The sequence below is a fragment of the Pomacea canaliculata genome, linkage group LG3, assembly GCF_003073045.1.
Source record: "Pomacea canaliculata isolate SZHN2017 linkage group LG3, ASM307304v1, whole genome shotgun sequence".
Lineage (NCBI taxonomy): Eukaryota > Metazoa > Mollusca > Gastropoda > Architaenioglossa > Ampullariidae > Pomacea > Pomacea canaliculata.
This window is the reverse complement of record NC_037592.1, coordinates 1342993-1369815: the sequence shown is the minus strand read 5'-3', so window position 1 is coordinate 1369815 and position 26823 is coordinate 1342993. Positions and strand designations below refer to the sequence as shown.

At 47.9% G+C, this 26823-nt stretch overlaps 3 protein-coding genes across 10 annotated transcripts; 1 reads left to right on the top strand and 2 right to left on the bottom strand.

Annotated features, from left to right (window-relative positions):
* Window positions 1–77: 77 nt before the first annotated feature.
* On the top strand, window positions 78–1224 carry LOC112560639. Its single transcript, XM_025232598.1, has one exon. The coding sequence runs from the start codon at window positions 96–98 to the stop codon at window positions 555–557; it is 462 nt and encodes a 153-aa protein (XP_025088383.1). The 5' UTR covers window positions 78–95; the 3' UTR covers window positions 558–1224.
* On the bottom strand, window positions 1159–3058 carry LOC112560640. Its single transcript, XM_025232599.1, has 2 exons — window positions 2684–3058; window positions 1159–2140 (listed from the first exon to the last, which is right to left on the bottom strand). Exons 1-2 carry the CDS (start codon window positions 2805–2807, stop codon window positions 1929–1931), a joined length of 336 nt encoding a protein of 111 aa, XP_025088384.1. The 5' UTR covers window positions 2808–3058; the 3' UTR covers window positions 1159–1928.
* A 2462-nt stretch (window positions 3059–5520) lies between these two features.
* Window positions 5521–21490, bottom strand: LOC112560658. 8 transcript variants are annotated; one of them, XM_025232656.1, is made up of 6 exons: window positions 21339–21490; window positions 11850–11955; window positions 9986–10114; window positions 8743–8850; window positions 7208–7309; window positions 5521–5880 (listed from the first exon to the last, which is right to left on the bottom strand). In XM_025232656.1, coding segments are annotated over exons 2-6 (435 nt in total). In that variant the 5' UTR covers window positions 11945–11955; window positions 21339–21490; the 3' UTR covers window positions 5521–5879. The 8 variants fall into 8 exon arrangements, with proteins under 8 accessions (XP_025088441.1, XP_025088442.1, XP_025088440.1 ...); XM_025232657.1 differs by having other exon boundaries at window positions 11850–11952; window positions 21328–21488; XM_025232655.1 differs by having other exon boundaries at window positions 21328–21487.
* Window positions 21491–26823: the final 5333 nt, after the last annotated feature.

Here is a 26823-nt window from a genome sequence, read left to right as displayed (position 1 = left end):
TAGCCAGTGATCACCGCTCACTACTAACAGCTACTGAAGCATCGCTCAATGGCGATTTTCTGACGAACTCTCTCAAGAAAGACTCTCATGACCCAATGACCTCTTGGCTTGCCGCCACGCCACCTCTGCGCCTGGCATCTGCAACAGTAGACGACGGAAATGGACGCCCGTCATCTACATCACAAAACGTCGTTGACACATCATCAGGTACGCTTGCTGCGCCATCTTCAAGCCTGTCCACGACCAGCAACTCTGTGTCGGAGGTGGCGACAGGAGGAGGACAGCAGGCGGCCCCGGAGACCCGCTGTCAGTGTGTCCTCCTGCAGGCCGTGCTGACCGTGCCGCTGGACTACAAGACCGAGGCCATCAAACAGGAGCTGCTGCTCGACCATCGCAACCTGTCGGCCACCATCCGACGTCTGACCTCCGCCCAGGACTGGCGTCCGTCGTGTGTCGTCAGCGGCCTGGCCGCCATCTTGGCGCTGAGTGTGGTGGCGGCGCTAATTATCGCCCCTGATCTTCACGGGCTGGTGCGCACCTTGGTGGCGCGACGATAAACACCTTGCCTTAAAGGTCACGTGTCTGTGCTGAGGTCACGTGCTTGTGTAAAGGTCAGGGTTAGTCTGTGCCTGTGACCTTTGACATTTCCTGTGTCATGATTGCGCCGACTCCTGATCTTTGCGAACCCAGAATAACTTGTCGGGAACTACTTTAAGTAGCCAAATCACCACACAACATTTTAATTCTTTCCTGGCAAGGTGTGTGTGTGTGTCATCGTTCTTTGTTTCTGCAGAGTCTCCGCCGTTCACTCAGTTTTACCCAGTCACCACCGCGCAGTATAAACAGGCGCGTGCACACACACGCATGCACGCACAAACACACACGCACGCACGCAAGCACTCACACACAGAGTAAGAGAGAGAACAGAAAGACAGAACGAAGAGATAATGTAAAGAAGGAAAGAGACGACAGGGAAAAGTGTTCTGACAACAGCCACCATCATCATTAGATGAGAATAATTAAGAACAGAGACACACACACACATACTCAAAAATGTATTCACAGATACAAACACACTTACAAAGCCACATATGCACTCACAAGCACACGAACACACTAGCAAATATTTAATTAAAAACTATAGTTCTCATTAAAATTCTTTATAGCAACAAGAGCACAGAAAGGCAAACAGTTAAATAAAATACTTCGTTTGTTCCATCAAAATACTGCTTCGGCATTAGTGTGTGTGTGTGGTCTGTGTGTGTGTGTGTATATGTGTGTGTGGTCTGTGTGTGTGTGTGGTCTGTGTGTGAGTATATGTGTGTGTGGTCTATGTGTGTGGTCTGTGTGTGTGTTTGTGTGTGGTGTGTGTGTGTGTGTCTCAAAGTATTAGAATACAATGTCTTTTCAGAAGCCAAAGCTCGTCAAGAGCACTGAACACCACCCTCTGTTGTTCAGCTATAAATATCACTGGCCACAGTGGAAGCCAGCAGACGCCATGTGTCACATCGTCAACAGGTGTGTACAGGTGGACTGCTGTCTGTCTGCCGAGACCAACACTTAGTCTCTGGTGTTCTCCGCTGTTAGTCTCGGCGAGCCGTAACAAAGACTGTGACTAAACCGGAAGCTATGTCGTCTCTAGCCTCGTTTTAGCAGTTAACTGTACAAAATCGTCTGCCATCAGTCCTGGGATACTAGTTGTGGTCAAATCACACAGCAACAGGCGACAGTCAGCATCCAGTGGCCACAGGCCGGCAACATCCCACATTTTGTGTAATCTTTTATGTGAGCGTGTGAAGGAGTGTGTGAGTGTGTGTGTGTTTACGTCTTGTGTGTGTAAGTCTCTGAGTGTGTGGAATAGTGGGTGGGTAGGTGTGTGTGTGTGTGTTACAATAAAAGTAACAGCATAAAATGTTTTCAGAAGCTGGTTAATTTTGAAAGCCTTTGACAGTCTTGAAGGTTTCCACGGGCCACCCGATCTCCCCCACACGCCCGTGCTTTGCCAAGGGGAAGGAATAGCCGGGTGGCTGGCGACTGAGGTAGGCCAGGTCACTGGTGGCCTCCCCTGACCGGCTGCCGATGCCCACAGACTGGTTGTCGGCGGAGACCTGAGCTCGGTAGTCCCTCAGGCCACCCGGACCTGGTGGCACACAGTGAACAGGTCACAAACAGGACTCGAACTGACAGCTCAGCGTCCCTCAATCATACAAGCTACCCGCCTCCACACACTGGCTCATGCAGTTTTCAAAGTCTTACTCTACTTACCGCCTCCTGTACTAATTACGAAATGTGTCACCACACTTACACCTGTCTGTCTCTACTTTCTGTGAGGGAAACAGGGTGGGCTAGTGAGCTGAGGACTGGTGATCGATACCCCAGTAGACTCACCTGGCGGGAATGGGTACCTGACGGCCTTGGGTGTTGGGGAAGTCAGAGATGGGCACCACCCTCATGTGAAGCTGTCCACGAGACTAACGACCGCGAAAGGTCTCTGGAAAATGCGTTCTCATTCTGTGCTACACTCCAATGTAGTCTCGTAGCCTCTTTACCGTAGGATGAATCTAAGGGGTTCACTGTGTCTAGGGTACCTTCCCCGAAAAATCATACAAACTATTGTACAAAGTATTACAAACTAAGTACTTCCAATCACCTGTGAAATACGTCACTTCTACGTCCCACGTACCTGTGAAGAGGATGGGGCCGCCACACGACATCCACTGCCTGCTGGAGCCGGTCCCGCTGACCTCGTTTACCCCGCTGGATGCGGAAGTCGATTCGCTGGTGTTGGAGTTTGGACGAGCGGCCATTGCTCTTGCGGTGATTGTTGGCCTCACAAGAATATTGGAGTGTTTCCCAGTGAACAGTGCTCACCTCTGTGAAGTGATGCAGGCTTGGCTATCTCTCCTGAAAGTGGAAGGCAAAGCGGAGAGATGAAGATGAAGTTGTTTCTGTTTTATTTTTTCTAAAAGACACAAGTGTATCGGCCTGCATCTCGAGTACAGCTTCCCTTCTCGGCAGACGGCTTCACGTAAGCATGACTATGTGGCTATGCGGCTATACGGCTAGTGGCTATACGCTCTCTAGACCAGAGCACCTGGTGCTGACCACACCCCACGGGTGCCACTGCAGTCGCACACCTGTCAACGATGGCATGTGTAGGTGTCTCACTTACCTCCAGGCACCGTCTAGGTGTAAAACTATTGCTGCGATATCACCGGAGGTAGTCGCTGCAGTTTGTGGTGGGGGACGACCGACCCACAAGCCTGAGCGCTCGTGACGAGGTGGGTCAGCGCGCGCTTGGCTATGTTACGGTCTCGTGACGTCAGACAGACCCCCAGTGCGTAGGTGCGTGCTGACGTTCGCGTCACTGATCTCGCAGTGGGGTCAGAGACGAGGCTGGGGTCAAACACCCGTCGCGCAGGGTGCGAGCAGGCTGGAACCTGGCAGTCTTGTGGAAAGTCGTCTACTTCCAGAACTTGCTAACACCTCTGTTGCTCTGTGCTGACTCACACCCCGACCCCGTTGTCCACACACGTACACACGCACGAACACACGCACAGCACTGTGTACTTGACGGTCTGATATGCTGGCTGCTGTCACGACCTTTGATGAGGTCAGTGCGAGACTCTGCTGTTGATGCCAACGTGTGAAGGATATCCGCAAGGCTGATCTCACCCAGGGTTACTCCAGCTGGCGGCGGCTTTGACTAAAAGTTTGTGTACACAACGGTGCAAACATCTACAGCCTGCCAGGCCGGTACCTGTACCACAGTCTCATTGCTATGTGTCATTAAACTCCCTTGGACCGAGTAATTGTGTTCTTTAGAATATCGTTGTTATGTGTTGGGGTCAACGTGTCAAAGGTGAGGTCAACACTGGTGTCTAGCTGTCGACTACTTTAACTTTCAAATCATCACAACACAGTGTTAGCAAGATACAGTGCTCACAAACACACGTCAGCCCAGGACTGTTGGGGAGGGGAAGGGAGGGTGAGAGAGGGTGGGGAGGGAGGGATATCGTCTTATGTTTGTTTTTCCCCTCTCACCCCCACGGCAAGTTTTTGTTGGCGATCAGCCCCCGAGTGGTTTCGTTACCAACCTGCCAAAGGTCGTCGCACTTGTTACAAATGTTATTCTCTTTCTTCAACTTCTTCAGTCGACTGTGCTGACACTGACACTGACACTGACACCAGACATGGCAGTGGCACAGAGTGTTGATCTTTGTCTTCATCAACACACACACAGATCGTAACATTGACACCTGGGTGTTGTCACCTGTCCTCTGTACACTGTGTCTACGTGAGTTCTACAAAGTTGTTGTCAAGTCTGTGTAGGTAGACTTTTGGAAGTTGTTTATTTGTTGTTTAATCAAAGCCTTGAAGTTTGTCACTGTAGTCAGCAGTCACACTCAGATTATGTCAAGTTTATCGCTGTTATTATCTGTGGAATAAAACAACGAGGTTTACCTTCTGTTATCCGTCACACTACGCCGTGAGTCTATCTGTGGATGTGTATTGACAAGTCCAGGTGTTGTCTCACCTGTGGTGACTGTTGGTCACACCCTCTGGTGTTAGTGAGTCCCTGGGGCAGTAGTTAGCGAGTAAGTCATCTGCCCGGGGCAAAGTGAGGGTCTAACCTCTAGAGGAGGATATTGTGGGTCCTGCAGTTCCCCATGTTGCCCAGGGCAACGACTTGCCCTCGCTACCACACGCACCTACCTGCTCAGCAATCAGCGAAGTGTACCTGACTGACTGGTGTAGCTTTTAACTCAGGGGTGGGCAACATACGGCCCGCGCGGATCCGACGTTTTTGAAGACTGTTTCTGGTCGTACATCATTCTGCCGCAATACTACTAATTACTTTACTAATAATTTGCATTAATTAATAGTGTGTAGTGATTATCACTATTCGTAGCAGGAACTGATGAGGGGCCCAGACACGGTCTGATTATGCCGACACTTGAAGTTTTCACTGTCATTGGTAGAAGCTATGGTGGTAGTAGGAGTTGCAGATGATGATAGTGTGGTGTGAAAAAGTCTGGACGGATGGACGGTTCAGTCTTTGTACTCAGATACCCTTTGTAACCTTCGTTGCCGGTCTTTTTGGTTTAGGATGCACAGGTGCCATTGTATCTTTTCCCAACAAGTACCTCCCCCTCCCCCTCCCTTGCCTGTTGCCAAAGTGTAGGTCTGCACACTGACCAATGTACAACATCATCAGTTCACAAAGTGAGGGAGCAAGTGAAGGACTTGGAAAGCTACGGGCAGTGATGACTGGAGGGGAAGATAGGAATTCTGGTTGCAGCTGAACTTTCCGGTACGAATGAAACATGATTGTTTTCAAAACTTTCGTCATTTAGAAATGTTTAGAGAGGTTGTCATCCGAGTTTCAACTAACCACACACACTGGTGCAGTAAGCAAAGCAAACAAACAAATAGATAAACAAAGCCCAACACAAGAATCGATCACAAGACACTCAGCTCTGTACCACACATTCATGCCAATGAAGCTGAGTCTTGCGATGACAGTGTGGAAGATTTTATTAATCAAACAGCCTTCGTCCTCCCTTCACAGCAAGTGATTGTGTGAGGCCAGGTGTTGGGACACCAGACTGTCCTCTGCTAGTGTCGTCACTGATGTAGACAGTCATCGTTGTTGTCGTCAGTCCTGCGGGGACCTGACTTGGCGGTCGGGTGGTCCAGGCAGTGGCCGCTGACAGCAGACACAGACAAGAGCACATCACTCTGGCATTGTACGATGGGGTGGGTGAGTCCATGCAGCACAGGTGGGGAGGGAGCCAAGGGCTGGAGGGGCGATGTTGATGCTGAAACGTTTGACGAGGACCGATTCACCGGTGGTGGTAACAACAGGAGATGCACGATCTGCAACAGAAGATTGACAAAATGCGTTTACGGGTTTCCTAAACACAGGTTAGTTTAGCCCCCAAGTGAAAATGGAAACCTGTTGGCAAGGCAACCGTTTCACGGAGACTTGTGACAAGAATGTTTTGGCGCCAACATGAGAAGACGACCCTGGGGCAGTCTGACCCCTTTACACCCCATGGGTGTCACGTGACCACGTGTTAGGTGGGGTTACCTGGCGTGTGAGTCGAACTGCTGAAACAGGTGACAGCACTCGCTGTGAAGGTGTTTTACACTCTGACGACAGCCACAGCCAGGACACTTCATTTCCGCAGTCGGCGTCAGGTGATAAGGTCAGCAGCACCCACGACCTTTTCCCAGTCTGGGAGGTGCGCCTAGTGCATGCCACAGCCTCGTGTCCGTAACATGTGCACGTGTTTCTCTGTCCTTCGGTGTGTGTGTGCATCGATCATAGTCGCGCGTGTAATTATTATGAGTTTGTTGCATAATTTGATAAAGTGTTAGTTGTATATTAGATAATGACTAATCATGTATTAACATTGCGCTTCATCTGCTACCATCCCCTCCCCACTCTCCCAAAAGACTGGGTATGATTGTCAAAGAAGCTTTGATCACAAGAGCCTAGTAACTCCGTCAAAAGAGATTGACAGTTACATTTTCTGAGCCATGTGCAGCACGTGACTTTTTCTTATACAAAGTTTAATAATAATAACTCATAACACGCGGCATCACGACCAAGATAGATCACCCTCTGTGCAGACCAGTAATGATAAGTGAAAGATAACAGTGAGGTTCATACAGGCACACTGAACAACATAAAGATAGAGATAGAATGTACAGCAATGGATGAAGGTATGAAGAGATAAAGGAGGTATGAATGTTTTAGGCGGAGTCATTGCGGGGTCAGCTGAAAGCATGCGATGGGTTAGTCGCATGACTGAACCAGTTGAAATAAAGAAAACAAAGAATAAATGTGACACAAATGTATTTTGTGTCTTTGATACTGTAGAACTATACACGAGATTTGTACACAGACAAGTACAGAAAGTAAATGAGGTTGTGATGGTGAAGGGAAGTAAGTCATGTCAGTGCCAGGGATATCAACATGGCAGTGCGCTCCCTTGAATGTACAGACTGACAATGTGTTATCCAGTCACTAAGTAGACACATACATGTGTGTACAGAGTGTGTCTGTGTGTGTATGCAGAGTGTGTGTGTGTGTGTGTGTGTACAGTGTGTGTCTGTGTGTCTATGTGTGTGTACAGAGTGTCTATGTGTGTGTGTGGATGTCCTGACACATCCCTGTCATGCTGAGTGCAGGTCTCACCAGTTGGGGAGGTTGGCGGCGTTCTCCAGGGCGGCCCTCTCCACGAGTGAGCGGAGCAGTTGGTACCGTTGTTCGTCTGTGAAGTCCCGCTTCTTCTTGCCGCTGCAGCGATGAGTACACCAACGTTACAACCAACGACATTATGGGAGGCTTTCCTAGTCACAGCTCGCTTACTAAATATCTAGTCACAGTGGGCGACTTCCAACTCTTACCACAGTCATCAACAAACAACGACAAGAAAAACAAGTATCAAGACAACTATGCCTGGCACCGTGCTCCTACGACGAAAACTTCAACAGCATTCGCTGACTGATGTGTGAGGTCGTGGTATGTGTACCCACTGCCCGGAACGCTCGACAGACATCGTGACAATCACTACATGGACGACAGACATCGTGACATTGTTTGTCTTTCTAAACGTGGCACGTGACAGCAGCTGTGACGTACAGCTGAGTGTGACGCCACAGCTGGACAACAATTCTAAGCTTGTTGTCACACGACAAAAATCCCGAGACTTGCATATTACCTTTAGATTACCCGTAGATTACACTGTAGATTACCTGTAGGTTGTATGTCCACGCTGGTGCCAAATGTTTGTAGCTTGTAATGTAATAATAAACAATAAGATCATTCCACTGTTACAGTGTAGACAGAGAAAAAACATGTAACAAATGCAAATGAACAAAACTGGAAGCAGACAGACAGCATCCATGTTATGTTTGATAATCAACAGACTAATTAATGAACAAACAAACAAAGTGTGAGCTGTCAATACGTTCACATCACGTAAACACAGCCAACAGCAGTTAGTGGAGCACTCATGCAGAGCACAGTTATAAGCGAGCAGGTTGACACACACACACTAGTAGTTTAGAGCGCGCGGGCACACACACACACACACGCGCGCGCGCAAACGCACACACACATGCAAACACACACGCGCAAACGCACACGCACACGCAAATGCACACACACAAACGCAAACGCACGCACACACACGCACAAACGTACACACACACACACGCAAACGCACACACACAGGCAACACACACACACACACACAAACACACACACACACACACACAACAAACACACACACACACACGCACACACACGCAAACGCACACACACAGGCAAACACACACACACAACACACAAACACACACACACAAACACACACACACAACACACAGGCAAACACACACACACAAACACACACACACAACACACAGGCAAACACACGCGCAAACACACACACAACACATATAAACACAGAATGAGGCACAAAGCCACTCTGCATGCTGTTGGAACGTACGAAAGACGGCGTCACAGAGACGACCACGAGTGACGTGCATGACTGCTCGGCCTACCAAAGTGACGTCAACGACAGACAACGTTCCAATGTGACGTCACATGGACACATGACGCACTGGACTGACGTCATCAGAAAGGTTGCTGATGGCGTTTCCCGGCCGGCGAGGGAAGGGACGCAACTCGACGACATGGATGATAGCACAGTTATCGTTGTTACCTACATTCTGAGAGGGTCAAACTGTCCATGAGCCACCCGCCCTCCATTTCCGGTCAACGCCAACAAGGCCTGCAACTCCGCTATCCTCTGGTCAGACGAGGATCTACGGACTCTGTGAAAGAAATCATTGTTAAAGGCAAGCAACACATACAGCGAATATTCACAGACCACTCGGGTAGACGGACAGACGGCCACACTGGCCAGGTCGCCCAGACAGACAATCTTAGGTCTGTGTGGCTGTCTCTCTCTCTCTCTCTCTCGGGGTCCCGTCGCATGTTTTCCCATGTAACACTCGGCAGACATCCGAGGGCGACAGAGGATCCAACTTAAAGGTCGTAAGACAGGGTGGCGAGCTGAGACGACAAACGCATCCTTGATCATCCAGTGGAATGATGACTGGCTGGACATTGGGTGGAGCCTGGCGATGCTGGCCACACTACATTGTGTCACCGAGGGCGAGAATATTTACTTTCTTGATCGTGACCTTGTCTCCAGAACCTCCGTGTGAGTCTTTGTACGACGACAGGACTGTTTGCTGTCTACACGTTGGTTGGTGTGTGTGAGTACAGCGCCACAAATATTTTACGATCCTATTTACAAAATATAGGTTCATGCACTGGAGTGACGTATCTGGACATGCTTGAGAAAAAGTTTGCTGACTGAAATTATCAATGTGAGGCTTGAAATGTTTCGCAAGAACTGAAAGTAAGACAAGGAAAGTAAAACACATCCAGAAATATTTAGACGATAAAGTTAATTTTAAGGAAAAAATCATTTCACATTAGAAAAGGTGGATGAAGTTCGCATTCTTCATGCACACACAACGTGGGGAGCATTCACGATGGGACGTTGTATGCGCATGCGCACACAGGGACTGCATGACGTCACACAGCGTATGGACGACGCTTTTCAATGCACATTACAACGACAATCACGATAATAGAAGAAAACACACAACATTGAGAAAACAGTTTCACTTCAGCAAAACATTGCAGTCCACAAACAGCAACGAAACCAGCAATTCGTCTCCCCAGTGACGTTCGCACACAAACTGAGGTCAAGAGACACGTGACACACACCATGCTGTAACCTACCCTGACACACTTGCACAACTGTACAACTGTAGCTGTGAGTTCGATCTTTGATCTTTGCACAACCAAAATAAACCACTGGCGTGCTCATGCTCAGGAAAGCGACAAGACAGGAAGAGGGGTCAGAGGTCATGCCGGGTCATCTGAGAAAAGTACCTGGTGTACACATCGACTACCCCGCAGGCTACGTCAACACAGCCTTGGGATGGCACCCGACCTCCCAGTGCGATCCACGCCAGGTACTCAGCAGTTTTGACATCCGCCGACTGTCGTTTGTGCCTGGAACTGCAGATCAGCTGACTCAGGTCACAGGTCACAGGTCACAGCGGACTGGCATGGAATCAGGTTAAAGGTCGGGGGCAAGGTGGGGTACTATCGCGGAAACGAAGGTCTTTGACTGCTATCTTCAGTTACACGTGAGAAGTTTGATGTTTCCGGCTTGACGAGAGAAGTTTGGCGACAAGAACAGGGAGGGGGTAGGAGGTGGTGTGTCGAACGTCAGCAGGCGACAGGGAATTGATTTTAGAAGACAAGTGACAGAAAGAAGGGAGTGGCAGAAGGTAATGAGGAACAAGCAGGAATGACAGCTGGGAGGAATTTTCAAGAATATGGACGCGGGGTGACTCTAACTTTCCCACCACCTTTTAGCACGCATGCGCAGTCCGTCCTTTAGTTGTTTTTTTCAAGGTAGCAGTTGGACAGATGAACTGATATTTACTTTGTAGGGTAGTTAGTATATGGTTCCGGTGTTGGGTGAACCACGAACTGGTGAGTGTGTGACGTACTGTAATGACGTCACCATTGCGCCGCACGTGACGTCATCACCCCACCTGTTCATTCACAGTTATTTCGTGGCCAAGTTTCTTGCCCTCAACTACGCTCAGTCCGTCATTGCACGTGGCCAGCCCTTTAAGGGGGGATCATGGCGGCTATTTTTAAAGGGTCAGGCGGGGGATGGAAGAAAAACCTGACATGGAAAGGCACGAGCAGGTCAGGGGAAGTAACGTGTTTTCCTTCTGCTTGGTCGTCTTCGATTCAGCGCATCATTTAGCAAAGTTCTCTGCCCTTCCAGCGTCTGAAGAGAGGCGCAACTGAAAACATCCGGTGCTCTCCCCTCCTGCCCTCTAGACTAATACCTACTTCCTCGCCCTCAGAATTAAAGAGACAACTCTTGTTTTCCCAAGGCACGAGTCGGGTAGCAGACTATTTATAGCAAAGGTAAAGGTTGGGTCGCAAATCACTGGCTTCAGTCGCTAATAGGTAGGAAGGCGGGAGGGTGCTGGAGGAAAGGAGGAAAGGAGGAAGGTGGTAGGCACTGACATACATCTCTGGATTCTTGCAGACAATTTTCCCCGCATCAATTTCTAGAACGATCTTCAAACATAAATTCACTTCCGGTTTAACTACCAAAATTCCAGTAGAAGAGCAGACGATGGCAACTCTCGTGTTGATGGAGGTAGAAAATGACAATTCTTTATTTACGAGAGGTCAAATAAGCAAGAAAATGCTTTTTTCCATTTAGCCCTCGCCCTTTACAGCTTATGGCCTGTTGTGTTTTCAGTTTATTGAAAATATGTTTCTACAGCATCTACAGCATCTACAGCATCTACAGCAGCATGTGTAGTGACTGTAGCAACAGACCGAACCAACCATTCACTGGACCGTCTGTCTATAAGGTGTCAGACGGTTGAGAACAGGGCGACTGAACCATCTCGCGAAATATTTTTAAATAAAAGATGTCGACACAGTTGTTTAAATGCTCCAACGCCCTAACTCGGTTACCTAGGCAACAGGCAGCTAACGGGTAGCTTTGTAGTGTGCAAGACATATGTGGTTATATTCACTAAACATTAATATTATGCTCACTAGACATATGTTATACTCACTAAACATTAATGTTATACTTACTAGACATAGATGTTAAACTCACTCAACATTAATATTATACTCACTAGACATAGATGTTAACCTCAGCAATAGAGAGATGGACAGAAAAGGACAGGGAGGTAGATGTTCTTACCTGACAGCGTCTGGAACAGGACTTGCTTGTGACGAGGTGAGGAAGAGGATGCCGGCGAGGCAGGTGGCGATAACTATGAGGATCTGTTTTTCCATGGCCGTGGCTGCTGCAACAACAGACATTTCACACTTTTCTCACGTGTGACTCGTGTGTTGGGTGTGCTGTGAAGTTTCAGAGTTCTTGTGGACGTTCAAAGATTTTAATGTTCACAAAGCTCGAGTGTCTCCGTTAAAAAAATGTTTTTATTGAGCTCCCTCCGACTTGTTTTTTATTTTTTGGCCTGCATGAGGTTCAAGATACTCTGTACAAACAGTCTTAGGAACTTGACAGACAGTCTGAGTAAACTGAGCAAGTTAAAGGCGGGTTCCCAGACCAGGCAGTCATTGTAGGTCTAGGAAATAAAGGGTTAACGGGGTATTGAGCGCGTGTTTGGCAGAAGCCAGAGCTCGGAGCGCCGCTTGTTTTGCTGGCGACGAAAGCCCGCCTTCCACGCGAGGACAGACCGCCACCCGGAGTGATCCTCGCCATTATCACCACCAACCCAGGCTCCACGGCTGACGCACGGCTCGCCTCACACAAAGCCACCAACTTTGCTCTGATGCTTTCTAATCTCAGGAGTTGCTAGGTGAGAACACTTTGAGATTTGCTAACCTTTCGTTTGGTTACAAGACAACTTGGCCCTCGTTTTAGAAGAGATGATGTCATGAACTTTCAGCAGGAAATTCTTGTACCCTCCAAATACATAGCCACTGCGTGTGATACACGTATGTCTTAAACTCAGACAGACATTGAGTCAAAGATACTTTGTTTTGTTGAAATGTAAGATTAGTGGAGGGCAGGGTGCATCCAGAGACCTGGTGTGTCCAGACTTGAAGACCTCGCCATTGTCTGTTGCTTGAGTCACAATCAGAGAATCGTGCAGACTCGGTGCAGTCATCTGCCACACCACCGCCCATCGTCATCGACCAAAAAACAGACCGAGCTCAGCTTCTGCGCTTCCGGTGAGCCCTGGCACGAGTGGCGTCCCCTGCTACAGAGTTAAGGGCCTTGCCAAGGTAACTGCAGCATATTGACTGAGGCGAGGCTACTGCAGTGTAATTACAGACCGAGACCACTAATAGTACTCACTGCCATCCTCGCCTCAAAAACTTCAGACTTCTCTGGTTCACCGGCGGACATTTTTGTTTTAAAAGAAAAGATCGGCTTTCAACAGATGTGGCGACAGCTGACAAAGATGGGATTTTTTTCAGTTTCATGTTTTCGGTTTTTAATTCTATGACTTGAAGAAAGATTATTTGTGTTAGACATTTATGATTGTTGGATCATTACATTCCATCCTTGATAGTCGACCAAACTCTTCATTATATTAACATCGCTCGTCTGCGTGAGTGTTACAAAATAATCTCAGCAAACATCCTCAATAATCTATCTCAACAAACAAACTCAATAATCTATCTCAGCAAACATCGTCAATAATCTATCTCAATAAACAAACTCAATAATATATCTCAACAAACAAACTCAATAATATAACTCAACAAACATCATCTCAATGTACACTTCATGTATCTCACAGCTCGCTAGCACTTCCCTCACAGCTGTCATCTTATTCGGTGACCCCGGAGAGGAGAACTATTTCTAACAGGGTTCTTTAGGAACAGCTTAAGGAATTTTTTGTCAAAGATTACAGGCATGTAAACTGTGATAACAGCAAAGTTAATACTTCGTTTTTGAAACAATTTTGTGCAAATTTTCGTCTTCAAAACAACAAATTACTGTTATTAGTGTTACTGGTCGAGGGGATGTCATGGCTGCCACTTGCCATGCAGATCATGGTCCCTCATTCTCCCTCCGACAGCTAACAGGTTAAAACTTAAAAATGTCATGCCATTAGTGATGTCTGTAACTCAGAAGGTGTGAGGTCAGAAATCGAATAAAACATGTTAGGTTACCATGGAAACAAAAGAAATATTTGGATAAGGCCGGAAGATCAAATGTAGTTTCACTGAGGCTTTCCTTTTTTTTTTTTAAGCTTTTGTCCACTATCCTCCAACTCGTCATCGCCATCATCAGCAACAACATTTCTTATTCAAATTTTTGTCAACCCTGTTCCTGTTTCTTTTTCTTCTGGTCTTTCTTCTTTTTCCCTCACGAGTAGAGAAAGTTATGTGCTTACAGTAGAACAAAATGTAATCATGAGAAATAAATCCTCATTGTATTCGATTTTCTTTATTTCTCTCGCATGTTTGATTGCCAAAGCTGCCCCTTCACATCGCCTTCTTCCTCCACTTTTCGTTTACTTTTTTTTTTTTTCCACGCGCTTTCCTGTCTTTATTCTTTATTTCCAGTCTCTGGGAAATTTTTGTAGTCACCGACTTGACCTCTACTTGAAAGGCCAAAGAAATATCGAAAATTAATAGAGCGCCCCCTGCCTTCTGTAATTTGAGCGTCCAGATGGAGGGCAGCAAGGTGCTGTTCACATCACATGAAACAACGTGCTTGGTGACGTGGAGTGACGTGAAGTGACGTGAAGGGCCCCACCCGATCATGAACGTGTCCTTGCTGTCCTGCACGTCTCTCGTCGGGAGGGACATCGACCTCCCTGTCCAGACGGCACCCGCCGCCCTACAGCCAGCCAGACTTCAACAAAGAGGACACAACTCATGGACACCGCCTCCCCCATTATTCAAATTGTGTTGCGCACGCAAATCTCAATATAAATATTTATGCACAAGTAGGTTTGGTCTTCTATTCCAGTTTGTCAGTGCGCCAGTCGACTGATCAGCTGAATAGAATAAACGGGTGCAAATGGCAGTTGGCGAAAGCTCGTTTTGTAGGCTTTTGAAACTGGTTGTCTCCATTCCTACACTCCTACTCCTACTCGGTTATTACTCGGAAATAACCTCTTGCTAAAAGACTTTGGTTCAAGACCTTCTGATGCACAAATAAATCTTTTGAAATTCATGGAATGGCTTAAAAAAGAATAAAATAAGGTAAAGCACAAGAAGTGCAGGCAGCCAGACACTAGATGGCGGTCAGTGCTGTGTACAGCGGTGCAAACATTTTCGAAAGAAGAGAAGCCATTAGGGACTAACCTTTGCTCAACTTCCTGTAGCAATCCAGGTCCAAGACACCCTCCCCCCTTTAAGAAAAGAGAGAGAGAAAGAAAAAGTGCGCCGCCAGCCTGGAGTTCAGGCGCAGAGTTCATGTCGATTGGGTTGCGCCCCTTTGTCGATTGTGGCGAGCACTGCAGTCGTCTGTACGGCCCTTGTTCTCTCCCTTGCCTGCCTAATGCAGGAGGGATCTCGGTGGCTACACAGCTACTCGCCCACTAATTCCTGTGGGCACCTCACACAGTCGTCACAGAGGGCATGGCAGGTCACGTGATGTTTGCCCCGTCACCACCTCACACGGGGGAGACAACTACGGGCTTTGCCCTGACAAAGTGCTTGTCATTAACACACAATCACTGGACTTGAACTACAAGTGCGCCCCCTACCTGAGTTCGTTACGGGGTTTGAACTGCGCCCTCTGACAGCTTTGACATCAACGGGCGGCAACTATCGATGGCAGCAGAGGGAGCCACGTGCGAGACATCAGTTACCTTAAGGCTAATGTTGATTACCTTTGTTTTAATTGACCACAGTAGCAACAGGTAGACATTGCCATTGTTGACAAGATTATCAAATTGCTGTATTGTTTATCGTTGTTTGTGTATTTGTCGGTTTCGCCACGTAACTATTCTAACCGCCATCTGCCTCGTTAGGACAGTTTATGGTCCTTGAGAAGCTGATATAAACATCACCAACACTAGTAAACAAATCATCTCGCTAGTTATTGCAGACTAACGAGTGGTAGCGGAGCTGCGAGTGATAGTAAAAGTAGTTCGATATTCAATGAATGTGGGTTTTACTTTTGTGTGTCTTGTTCCGAGAAACAACAACTGATGTTTGGCAGACTCGTCAACACCACGAGAGTGCTACACAACACCATGATAAACGGTGAAGAGGAAACATCATCAACTATCAGTACTTGATAACGATGAGATAATATACTACACATAACAGTCACTTGGATGATAACCAATTCTCCTTTATTAATAAAGTATTAGTGAAGTAGACCGGCGTGGATTGAAAGTCGACATACAAGGGAGACAAATCACCCACGTAAGGGGAGATTACTAATGTAGAGCGCGCCTACTGGGTGCTGCCCTCTGCTGTCACTTATTATCGACGGAGAAGTGAGCGGGCGATGTAAATCTTCATCACTGGATAACAGTGCTTGACCACTGCAGGTCTACCACGTGACCCCGGTGACCCCACACTGAGGTCAGCAAAGCATCATGCACTCACCTCACAGAAGCCACCGTGGCACCTTCGCTTCTTCACAACGGCAGGAGGAGAGGGTGGCCATGGTAACCAGCATATTCTGTGCACTCCCCCGCCCCGTGCTGCAGTAAAACATTTTAATGAAGCTCACTCCACAGAGAATGATAAACCAAAGCCTTCTTTATATCTTCTTTATATCTTTCCTGTACTCGTCACGAGCAGCCGGGTGGTAGGTGGGACATAGCGGGGATAGTGGCAGGTGATAAACTACACCCTGGCTTTGGCAGGGGTTAAATCTGCGACAGAAATTGCCGCGGCAGTGATTTCCCCTTCTTGCAAAATGTGAACAGCTTCTTCTCCTCGCCTCCATCAACGGAAATTGCCCCCCTCCGCTCTCTGTCTCTCTCTCTCAGGTCTTCACTTTTTCCCTCTTTGTTGCCAACTTCAGAGTCTGTCAGAACTGTTAGTCGCCTGAGGCGCAAAAAGTGCAGTGAGAGCACACACACATGGGTACACACATTCACGAGCACATTCACAAACACAAACACTCACACACGCACTATCACGCACTCACACACAGTCACACACACATGCACTTACACTCACAGGCGTTGGCGCATGCGCCGTGTGGTGTAAGAACCCGCACATCCTCATGAATCGCAATTACCCTGTCGTGTACGGTCACGTCCACTTAGTCCAGAAGGGGTCGTGACCTCTCCCCTAACCAGCTTTTATGGGAAGAATTAGGTTTTTATTTCCTGCCTCCTGCTCCGTCAGCTCTGAGGGTTTGGTGGTCATCGGCCGCCGCTTGTCGCCGAGCTGTTGTTGGTGTAGTCATGCACTGTGAACACCAGCCTCAGCAGCTCCTTGTGTTCACTGTGTTCACCTACAACACCGTGTACACCGTGTGCGACAGTACAACAACAGGAGAAATTTATTTTTTAATAAACTGGAATTACAATGTCTCTGTCTCTCTCTCTTTCCGCGCCTCCCGGTTCTCGTCAACTTGTCTGTTCGTCTCTCTCTCTTGTTCCTCTCTCTCTCTCTCATATCAATTAATGTCGTGCAAGTAACAAACGCTGTTCAAACTTCGTTTCTGTGAACTGTAGATGGAAGAGAATTTAGAAATGGATGTGGTGTCCCTAAGACTGTCAGCTGTGAGACCACGTGACTAGCAGTAGGCAGCCAAGATGGCGCTGGGCGGGCGAGACGGTGGACATCGTGTGGAGAGTGCAGCTCTGGTTACCTGACCTCCCATCTGACAGCAAAGCCCACAGTGGATATCGCCGCCATTGCATGCTGGCTCAGGCTGCCGTGAGTGTGATGAATGGAGGTCTCCAGAGACATGCGCACTGCCCACTTCCGCCTATGTGACTCTGACAGCAGCAAGTGCGCGAGTTGTCGCACCTTGATGTACGTGGCTGCCTGAAGGTGGCGCTTGCTTCTTGCCTTTCAGCGACTAGACACCATCAGTACCAGCACAACACCATGCGCATCACTTGAAAACAAACATCAAATGCTTGTTAGGCAACTGGTTGTACCCGCTTATTCCCCCCGACAGGCTGTACCCGCTTATTTCTTCTTCTTCTCCAGAAGCCGTTCTAGAAATCATCTTGTGGCTCTAAATCTGTCTGCCTCTCAAAGATGGAGAGTCCACACCCACATACCTACAAGTAGACGGGGTCTACAAGTGTTTGTGTGGACAACAAAGGGCAGGACCTTCAGACGATGCAATCAACCTTCAGGTTTCTGTTTCAGGTCCTGTAACACCTGCTCCACTGATGTCTGATGATACGATCGATGTTTGATACAACGTTCTTACCATTCTCCATAGCAAAAAATACAAAATGGCCAACAATAATTTTTTATCTTCGAAGTTTCGTTGAATTCTAGCAGAAAATGTCTTTAGAGTGTTTCTGGTTGTCTGTGACCAAGAAGACATCTGTCCTGTACATCCGGGGCCTTTAGGAGCGTCTTTCAGCTGAGTTTGGTTCTCTATCGCCAAGAAGACCGTCTCCGTCCTGTACATCCGGGGCCTGGTACAGTGGTGTGCCGCTGGCAGGCTGGCTGGACGGCTAATGTCTGGCAGTCACCTGCTGGTCACGCGCTCTCGACAAGAAGCGCAAACATGACGTCACTAACGGCGACGTGGACAGCAGGCTGCGAGATGTTGGCCGCTTCTGTCTGGGTGGATGATTGAAAAAGGTCGAAGCTAATGCTAAATAATACTTGTTTTAGCATACAGATCTTCAGCCCAGAAATGTGAGCCCGAGAGGTCGGTGTGGACAGCAAACAGTCCCTGAGGCTTGTGGGGCGGAGTTATCTAGTGATGAAACGCCGAGACCACCCGACTAAACCACGTGACATACGGACAGGCACGTGTGCCGCCCGCGTCATCATAAAAAAGGAAAAACGGACAAATACTTGGCCTCAGCTCATCTGCTGGCCCCGTGCATCTGACCATCAGGCTGGAACCCAACACGCAGCCGCAGACACTACCTCACTCGCACGTGACACTGTGCTCACCTGTAGAGACACCTGTGTTCAAAGGTTGACATGTCCCCGCCATGATTTTCTAAGGAATTACGAAATGTCAACGGAAAACATTTATTTCCCGCCATAGGTGTGATGTTATTGTGTGAGAAAGATGTTTGTGAGTGTCAGGCTGTGAACTCTGACCTGCTAATCATTGTGTATTGTAACAATTCGTTATTGTAATCCAGTAATCAATCAGGTAATGTTCAAAAATAAACGTAATAACCAATTATTGTTACAAATATAAATGTAATGAGTTATACAAGTGTTACAATTCTAGTTTGTTCATGTTTCGCTACAATCTGTGACATTAGTGCTGCTACAAATGTGTCTGTAATGTGTCCAAAGGCCGTCATTACACCTCGTTACATCTCGTTACATCTCGTTACGTCTCGTTACATCGCGTGTGTGACCTTTCCCCGCAGTTACCTCTCTTCTCTGACCTTTCCCCGCAGTTAAAAGCCTGTGACTGTGTCTAGTTAAGGCAGGGACTTGTCACAGGACTTGAGTAAACTGACTGAAGTGTTTGTTGACACAAATCTTGTTAGGTTCGCATCAACGGCTCACGGGAGGCACCGAGGTGACAGCGGGTGAAGCGCCGGCCATCTGACAGGGAGACCTCGGAGGCGGGGGTTCGTATCTCGGCTCCGACATACTTTTCGCAGAACTAACTGACGGTCGGTGGTTTTCTCCGGGTGAAAGAGTTTCCTAGGCTCGGCTGTGTGTCTGTCTGTGTGTCTGCGTGTCTGCGTGTGTGTGTGCCTCGTAATGTGCATGTTTCTGTACAGAAAAGAACGTTGAGCTTGGTTTCGGGAAGATAAATAGTCCCTGTTGTTGTAATTGCGACGACTAATGTGTAGAATAATTCAATTTTTAAAAGAAATTTCTTGTCGTAACAACACTAGTCGCGATAAGTGAAAATGTTAATCAAAATAACAATACAACCTGTCAGTTGTGAGGTTTGTGTAAGTATTTTAATTGATATTATTAACATTTTTTATTTTAGTCGCTACTTTAGCAAAAAAATTTACGATTTTACTTGTAGCCTTAACATTTTAAAGTTTTGCTGCTAACACACTCTTGTTATTGTAATTTTTAATGTTAACAATCGTCCGCAAAATGTTTTACTCCAAATTTGACAGCAGTGATCGCTGAGTTCATGTCCTGTTGGTCATCACCTTACCCAGTCTAAGTACTTATTTTTTCAAATAAAGTTTGCTTTATTTTACAATTTTATAAAGGCAGAATGGCCAGAGCAGAGTGGCAGACCTACTTCTTCGCTTGTAGCGAGTGACCTGAGCTCACCCCGCATCCACCTGTGTACTTCAGTGGAGACAGAGACAGACAGGTGTCCATGTGTATGTACATCACTAGTACATAGAGCTGGAAGTCAGTTGTCCCCATCTTTACATTATTCAGTGGGAAATGTGTGGTGTGGGCTGACCGGGACTACCAACGGTCTAAAGGCGACGATGTGATGAGCTGCGCTCAGTTGTAACGGGTCTCATCTACCCCATCATCCTGACATCATCCTTCACGGAGCCTCTTTCAACTTGTGTAACAACATTTAGGCCGATTTGCTAGATATTAAGAATATTTTTAAAGCGGCAATGTGAACAAATATGGCGTGGGAAATGTTGATAGTAAACTCTGGGAGCACTGGGCTGTAATACGGGGTATGGAGCTCGCGACACACACACACATATACGGGTAGAACTGTCCTCTGCACGAAGCAAAATCTGAATTTTCGCACAAATGTTGTTCAGGTAAAGCTCAGTTCTTTTTTTTTTTTTTTTTTTACTTCACGAGATCTTTTGAAAAGAGTTGAAATTAGTAACAAGCGGAAAATCTGGCTATAAGGCCGAGACCATGTGCGGACTGTGTGTGAACATCATATTTCAATAGAACATATACTGTGTATATATATCATATACTGTATATATAGATATCAGCCTGACACACTCCACACACTGTTTCCCACACTTTGAAGCTGACGGTTGCCGCTGTCGTGTCAGCACGTGACAACACCATCAGTACACAGACTACGACATGGGAGGAGGGGCACAACATCCCCCGTCAAGAACTTTGACGAGAACATCCACGCTGGTCCGAGATCCAACTACCATGGCAATGTACTTTACTCCTGTGTGTGTGTGTCTGTGTGAGTGTGTATGTATGTGTATGTATGTATGCCGTGTGAGCAAAGAAAAATTTCTGTCTTGGGTATCCTCGACAGACAATAAAGTCTGATTTGATTTGATTTCATCAACATTTCATCACAATTTATTTCAAATTTGGAAATCTCAAAAAGTGAAAAAATCTCGGTTTACAAATTTTGTGGACTGTCGGCAGAAAGTATCACACAAAATATAAAAACTACATTTTAAAAGTTAGAAGCTGGAGAGAGAGAAGGAGGGAAGACAAAGGAATCAATAGTAAAGAATTAAGAAAGCTCAATACTTCACAAGGTGAGAAGTGGAGTACGCAGGTCACGGAGCTCACAAGAAGAATGAAACAGGCTGAAGAAAGAAAGAAATAAAACAGAAGGACAAGCAAGTAAAGACAAGAGTAAAGACAAAGGAAGCTGATACAAGAGTACAAGAGTAGAAGCTCACTTGCTGTTCACTTGCTGTTCACTTGTCAGTCGGACCTGGGGACTCGCTCCGGAGAAACGACTCGTGTGGCGACCAGTCAGCCAGTGGCACCTGTCGTCTGCTGGGTGAGGCTCGACTGCTGTCTCCTCCTCGGGACTGAGAGTGACCGCAGCACCGACAACTCCGCGTCTTTATAGCGCGCGCGCCAACGCTCGCCTCCCACTGACGTCACAGGTCAGCCGCCAGCTGCCCACACCATGCAGGGTCACAGGTCACAGGGTCACATCATGGCAATCGTCAGTATGACAGTCGGGAAAGGAGCGTGAGAACAAGAAAGACAAAGGAGAATCAGTCAATCATCAAGCCATCATTAATTAATAGTCAATCAATCCACTGAGTTAAAGACAAACATCTACGTTCTTCATATTATCGTATTAAGATCATGTAAAAAAAATAAAAGCTGATGATGATAATGATGATGATGAGGAGGAGTTTCAGGGGAATGGCCGGTCTAGTTTTTGGTTAATCTCACCGAGGGTGCAGTCACACACCTGAGAGTTTCACCCTGTTTAACACGGGCTGTGGGGTCACAGTGTGGGGGAGAAGGTTTGACCGCTCCTCATAGTTTAGGTACATGTACTCAGGTGTGTTTCCACAGGTAAATCAGGGTCAGCTGACTCATAGCTGAGTCGAGAGGTAAGCCATGGCCAGGTAGACATCGTGCTTCCCACTTGAAGACCTGAGCTGATCCAACTGGCAAACTGTTTTCCTCCCAAAGCTCGAGCACACTAATCAAAAGAATTAATTAAATAATTAAGAAATAACGACATGCACAGCTCAGTTCAGTCGCGATCAAAGACGTGGAGAAACGATGAATCCCGGCATGCATCAGGATCGCGAGACTCGCAACATCTCAGGTGCGCGTGCAATTTCCGGGGCTTCAATGAGAACGCGGCTATGACGTCAGCACTGGCCGTTACCCGTACCCAGACACTTCTCGCAGCGGACATCCGAGATAAGAAAGAAAAGGAAAATATCCGTGAACAGCAGAGAACATCTCATGACAAGCACAGACGGCATCGTAGGTAAGGGCAGAGAACTGTCAGGGTAAGGGCAGACAACAGCGAGAGACAAGGGCAGACAAGGGAGGTGAGAGAGAAACAGGTGTTGCCTGCCCTGCCCCATCTCGCCACACCGCCAGGTAACAAGGACATTGAACACTTCAGTATAGTAACCCACCCGGCGAGCTCACTAGTCACTAGTTGTTTAGTTTACCTGTAGTAACCCACCCGGCGAGCTGACTATAGAAGCCAGTGACTATCAGTTTGACCGTTGGAAACCCTTCCTCTCGCTGACGACCGTTGGACCCTTTAACTGCCAAGGGGATGCTGCAAGGCAGGTTAGTGTGTGGAGGCAGCATCATCGTTGACAAATGTGTGACACATTTTTTTGATCAAAATGTCAGACAAGACAAGTCACATGTTGGTATACAATGAAATGTATACGGTATAAAATGATAATTATGGTATTACGACAGTCACGTGATTTATAAAGACTTGTCTGTGTTTATGTCAATGTATCTGTCGATGATGTAGCTCACATTGAGTGTCACTGACAAAACTCAAGTGTAGCAAAGTGCCAATGGCTGATCCATCCAAGAGTTTTGTTACTTGTCTTGTTTATGTCAGACTGGAGTTCTCCACCCTGAAGTGTTTCAGCATTGTGCAGGTGACTGGTGCCACCCTCAGTACGTCTGCCCGCTCCTGGGATTTACCTGGATTGTATCGGCAGGTAATTTCCTTGTGGCTGATAGACGGCACTATGTCTTCCTCGCCTCCTTCTTTGTTTTAAACACTGGACAAGATGGCCGCCTGCTGGGGAACCTCATCAAAGCTGTTAACATCATCTTAATGATTTGCACCGCGTGTTGACAGCAAAGGTCACAGCATCACCGCACGAGACAAAGGGTTAGAGGGTGTTTAGCAAATTTGGGCATGTGAGTGGAGTATGTGAGCTTTATGATGGCTCACTGGATTAGCTATGTTTGTGATAGCTCACTGGATTAGCCATGTTAGTTCTGTGATAGTTCACTGGATTAGCTATGTTAGCTCTGTGATAGTTCACTGGATTAGCTTTGTTAGCTCTGTGATGGCTCACTATGTTAGCTAAGTTAGCTCTGTTAGCCTGCAGCTATCCCATAGTGCGCTGTAGACTACATTCAGCGCCCAAGACATGCATGGCGACCATTCCAGACACCCGGCTAATGGCGCCTTGCTTAAAGCACTGGCACCCGATATCACTGACACCTCCGCCATTAAAACTTGATGGTGGATGGGCGAGGGCCGTAGGTCATACAGGGCCGCCGCCGTCCGCTCCACAATTTGCGGCGAGCAATTGAAATTCAGATCCGGGTCTTTATGCGCCCTCCACACGCACCACGAGCAAGCCTCACTCAGATGCGCGCGCATCGTGGGGCACCGCACCGCCACCTACAGCAGACGTTAAGCAACGACATTAAAATGGCGGCTTTCATAAAGCTTTGTGTCTTTGTGCTCACACAAAGTTCCTCAGTGAGGCCAGGACCTGTGAGGCTACTCGCCACAAGATGTCGCTGGGGCAACACTCGGGGAGGGGGGACAACTGTGATTATTAATATTAGCGTGATTATTAACAGATTGAGAATTGATAACATGGCAATGAACAAGATTGCTATAAAATGGTTGGTCACGTGACCACAGCTATTTTATTTTGTAATCACGCTACTTTGTGAATAAAATTAGCCAAACCGACATTTTGGAAGCGCGTGTGGGTTGTCAAACCCCAGGACTCGTGTTACCCGCGTATTTGTGCTGTGCACGCGCATAATTTTCAAATTTACTCCACCGGACGTTAAGCAGGGCAGCTGGGGGGTACATGGTAGCTCCCCCATTCTGTCCACCCCCACCCCACTCAGCACCCGTCAACACAGGCCATCACGAGATGAGATGGTGGCGAGACCAGGGCCGTGGTGAGCTGCATGATCGCCTCTGAGTCAGAACAAGCGCGAGGTCGGCACGTGAAGCCTCACTTTGTCCTCCACGCCCGGTGAGCACTAAGACGCTCCCCCACTTTGCTGCGCGCGCCACGAGACGTGTGGCTGACATCTGTAATCTGTGACTTTTACCTCTTCCTGCCGACCTGACGGAATGGTGGCCGCCCAGCGACAGGCCCTGGCATTCCACTCCAGTCCTGCAACATGCGCTTTCTGCGTCTCTGCAATGATGAGGCTACCCGGTGTCTTGTGGGTGTGAAGGGTACCGGAGACCTCGACACCCACTCAGCTAGTCTCGGCTTCTCGCGTCCTCCCACGAGAACCAATACTGTACAGTGGGGGAGGGGTGGATACAGGGGTGGGGACAGGGCCCCAAGCTGGACAGTGAAACACGAGGTCTGGTCTCCACCCACTCAGCCTCTTGCTACCCGCTAGTCCACCCTGTCTTCTCCCGGGTACTTCAAGCTTATTCCCCTCTTCGAGCTGCGCTCCGTTGGTGTAGGTCCCTGCTTTGTGGTTGCCGTCGTCTATGCTCTTGTCAGGCTGGTTTCCACTCAGCAAAGTTTCTCAGTTTGCTGGAAGTTCTTGTAGTTCAGTTTTGTTACACAATGCTCTAAATAGAATAAAAACAACCATGCCGACCAAATTTAGAAAACGACTTACAGCTTACAAAGTATCCTCCATGTGTGTGTGAGAGAGAAGGGTGGGGGGAAGAGAGAGAGACACCACGGTTAACCCTAATGTTAGTAATGTCCCTTTGACTAAAACAGTCGGCAGTGGAGTCCCGCTGCCCTTTGGTCCTGTCCGCGGGCGCACCGCTCGTTGACAGCCTGTCTGTCGGGTGGAGGAAACATTATCCGGGCAACATGCGTATCTTTGCCCACTTGTAATAGTCAATATTATAATCTTCTTTGACCACATGCTGATCCCTGGATCATACACTGGAAGGTCAGTCCTTTCTCTAACTGGACTTTGGTGTGTCCGTGTTGGTATCAAAATACTGAGCTCTGACAGGCTTCGAACGGGACTCCATTGCCAGTGTGCTGTGACCATCCTAGTTGTCTTTTCTATCTGTCAGCCTCCTCGTCGTTCTGACGTGTTGCTAAAACACTCTCCAACCAATAGTAATGTTTGTTATTAAGCGATGATGATGATGATGATGATGATGATGATGATGATGATGGTGATGATGATGTGCAATCACGTAAGAGCGTTAAGGCTGACACAAGATGCTCTCGTTCTTTCTCTCTCACACACAGTGACGATCAGAGCGGTGGGCAAGCAGAGGATGGACAGAGGGATGAATAAACAAAAACAGAAGGTAATGACAGAGGAAGGAGACAAGCACTGAGAGACGATATTCCCGCTAAACTGACGATGACCGATTGAGTTACACTGGAGGTTGCACTGAAGGGTGCACAGCCCACCCGACAGTGTCTTTATGACCAGCGGGACAAGCCAGCAGCTGGAGGTGGACACACAACAGACTCGCCCCCAGGGGGCCTCCTCCTCTCGAGGGCGGTCACTTGAGGTCAGTTTGGCTGGATGCAGCCTCCTAGATTTGAATAATTCTACTCCAGGGGTGCGACCTGGGGACGGCCATTACAATGTCTTACCCTTGTAACCTTTCACCTCATCGGTGCAGCAGGACTCAGCGCCGCTTGCGCCCCTAGTGTCGTGGTAGTGAGAGATAACTCTTGCTCTCTTTCGCCAAACTACCCCAAACCTCCATCTTACCACCACCACCACCCGCTACCTGCAATGTCTGAGAGGTGAGAGGTCAGGAACGAAACACCTGCATCCGAGTACAGGACTGGTGCTGACATCACAGGGTGGGACAAGCAGCTTCGTCTTTACAGCGGAACACGCTGTCCAACGGGTACCTCTGTGTGTGTGTTGCTACCCCATTCTTGCTCCCACCAAACTTCAAGATATTCACATTTATTTATTAATTTAAGTGTTTCAATCATAAAATTAAGGCTTATACTATTTTATTTGCTGTTTTTGAATGGTTCTCTCGTGAAAAATTACAATTATTTCTGCGCCATCTAGTGTGGGATGTGAACAATGGAGTTGCCTCGTCATGAGGCTACACGAGAGTTGTTCGTCGTGTATGTGGTATCCGAATAGTGGAGTTGCTATGTGATAAGGCCGTCACAGAGATTAGTAATCTCCATTAACCCCACGCGCACACCGGATGCGCTCGCTGATTTGTGGGGAGAGAAGTCAAGTGATTGATGGCGTCACATCCTGGTCGGACCTTTCAGGGCGGCAGCGAGCAGGTGGCCCGGGGCCGGCGGTTAAAAGATTCTGGAGACGTTTGGACATCCCGACCTCGCCCCGCCATGGCCAAACTCCTTCTCTCAGGAACGCAGACAGGTGGCGACACCGCGGCGTAAACATGCGCACGTGCAGGGCGAGAGACAGGGACCGGCTGACAAACACTCGCACACCTGTCAACATTTCTGTACCCGCTTGCAAAATCC

Coding starts and splice junctions, on each gene's coding strand:
- LOC112560639 (XM_025232598.1), top strand. CDS start 96: ATGACCTCTTGGCTTGCCGCCACGCCACCTCTGCGCCTGGCATCTGCA.
- LOC112560640 (XM_025232599.1), bottom strand. CDS start 2,807: ATGGCCGCTCGTCCAAACTCCAACACCAGCGAATCGACTTCCGCATCC. Junction 2,141..2,683: donor CGGCCCCATCCTCTTCACAG/GTACGTGGGACG, acceptor GTGTGCCACCAG/GTCCGGGTGGCCTGAGGGAC.
- LOC112560658 (XM_025232656.1), bottom strand. CDS start 11,944: ATGGAAAAACAGATCCTCATAGTTATCGCCACCTGCCTCGCCGGCATC. Junction 8,851..9,985: donor GTAGTCGATGTGTACACCAG/GTACTTTTCTCA, acceptor TTTCTTTCACAG/AGTCCGTAGATCCTCGTCTG. Junction 7,310..8,742: donor CAGTTTGACCCTCTCAGAAT/GTAGGTAACAAC, acceptor TCATCGCTGCAG/CGGCAAGAAGAAGCGGGACT.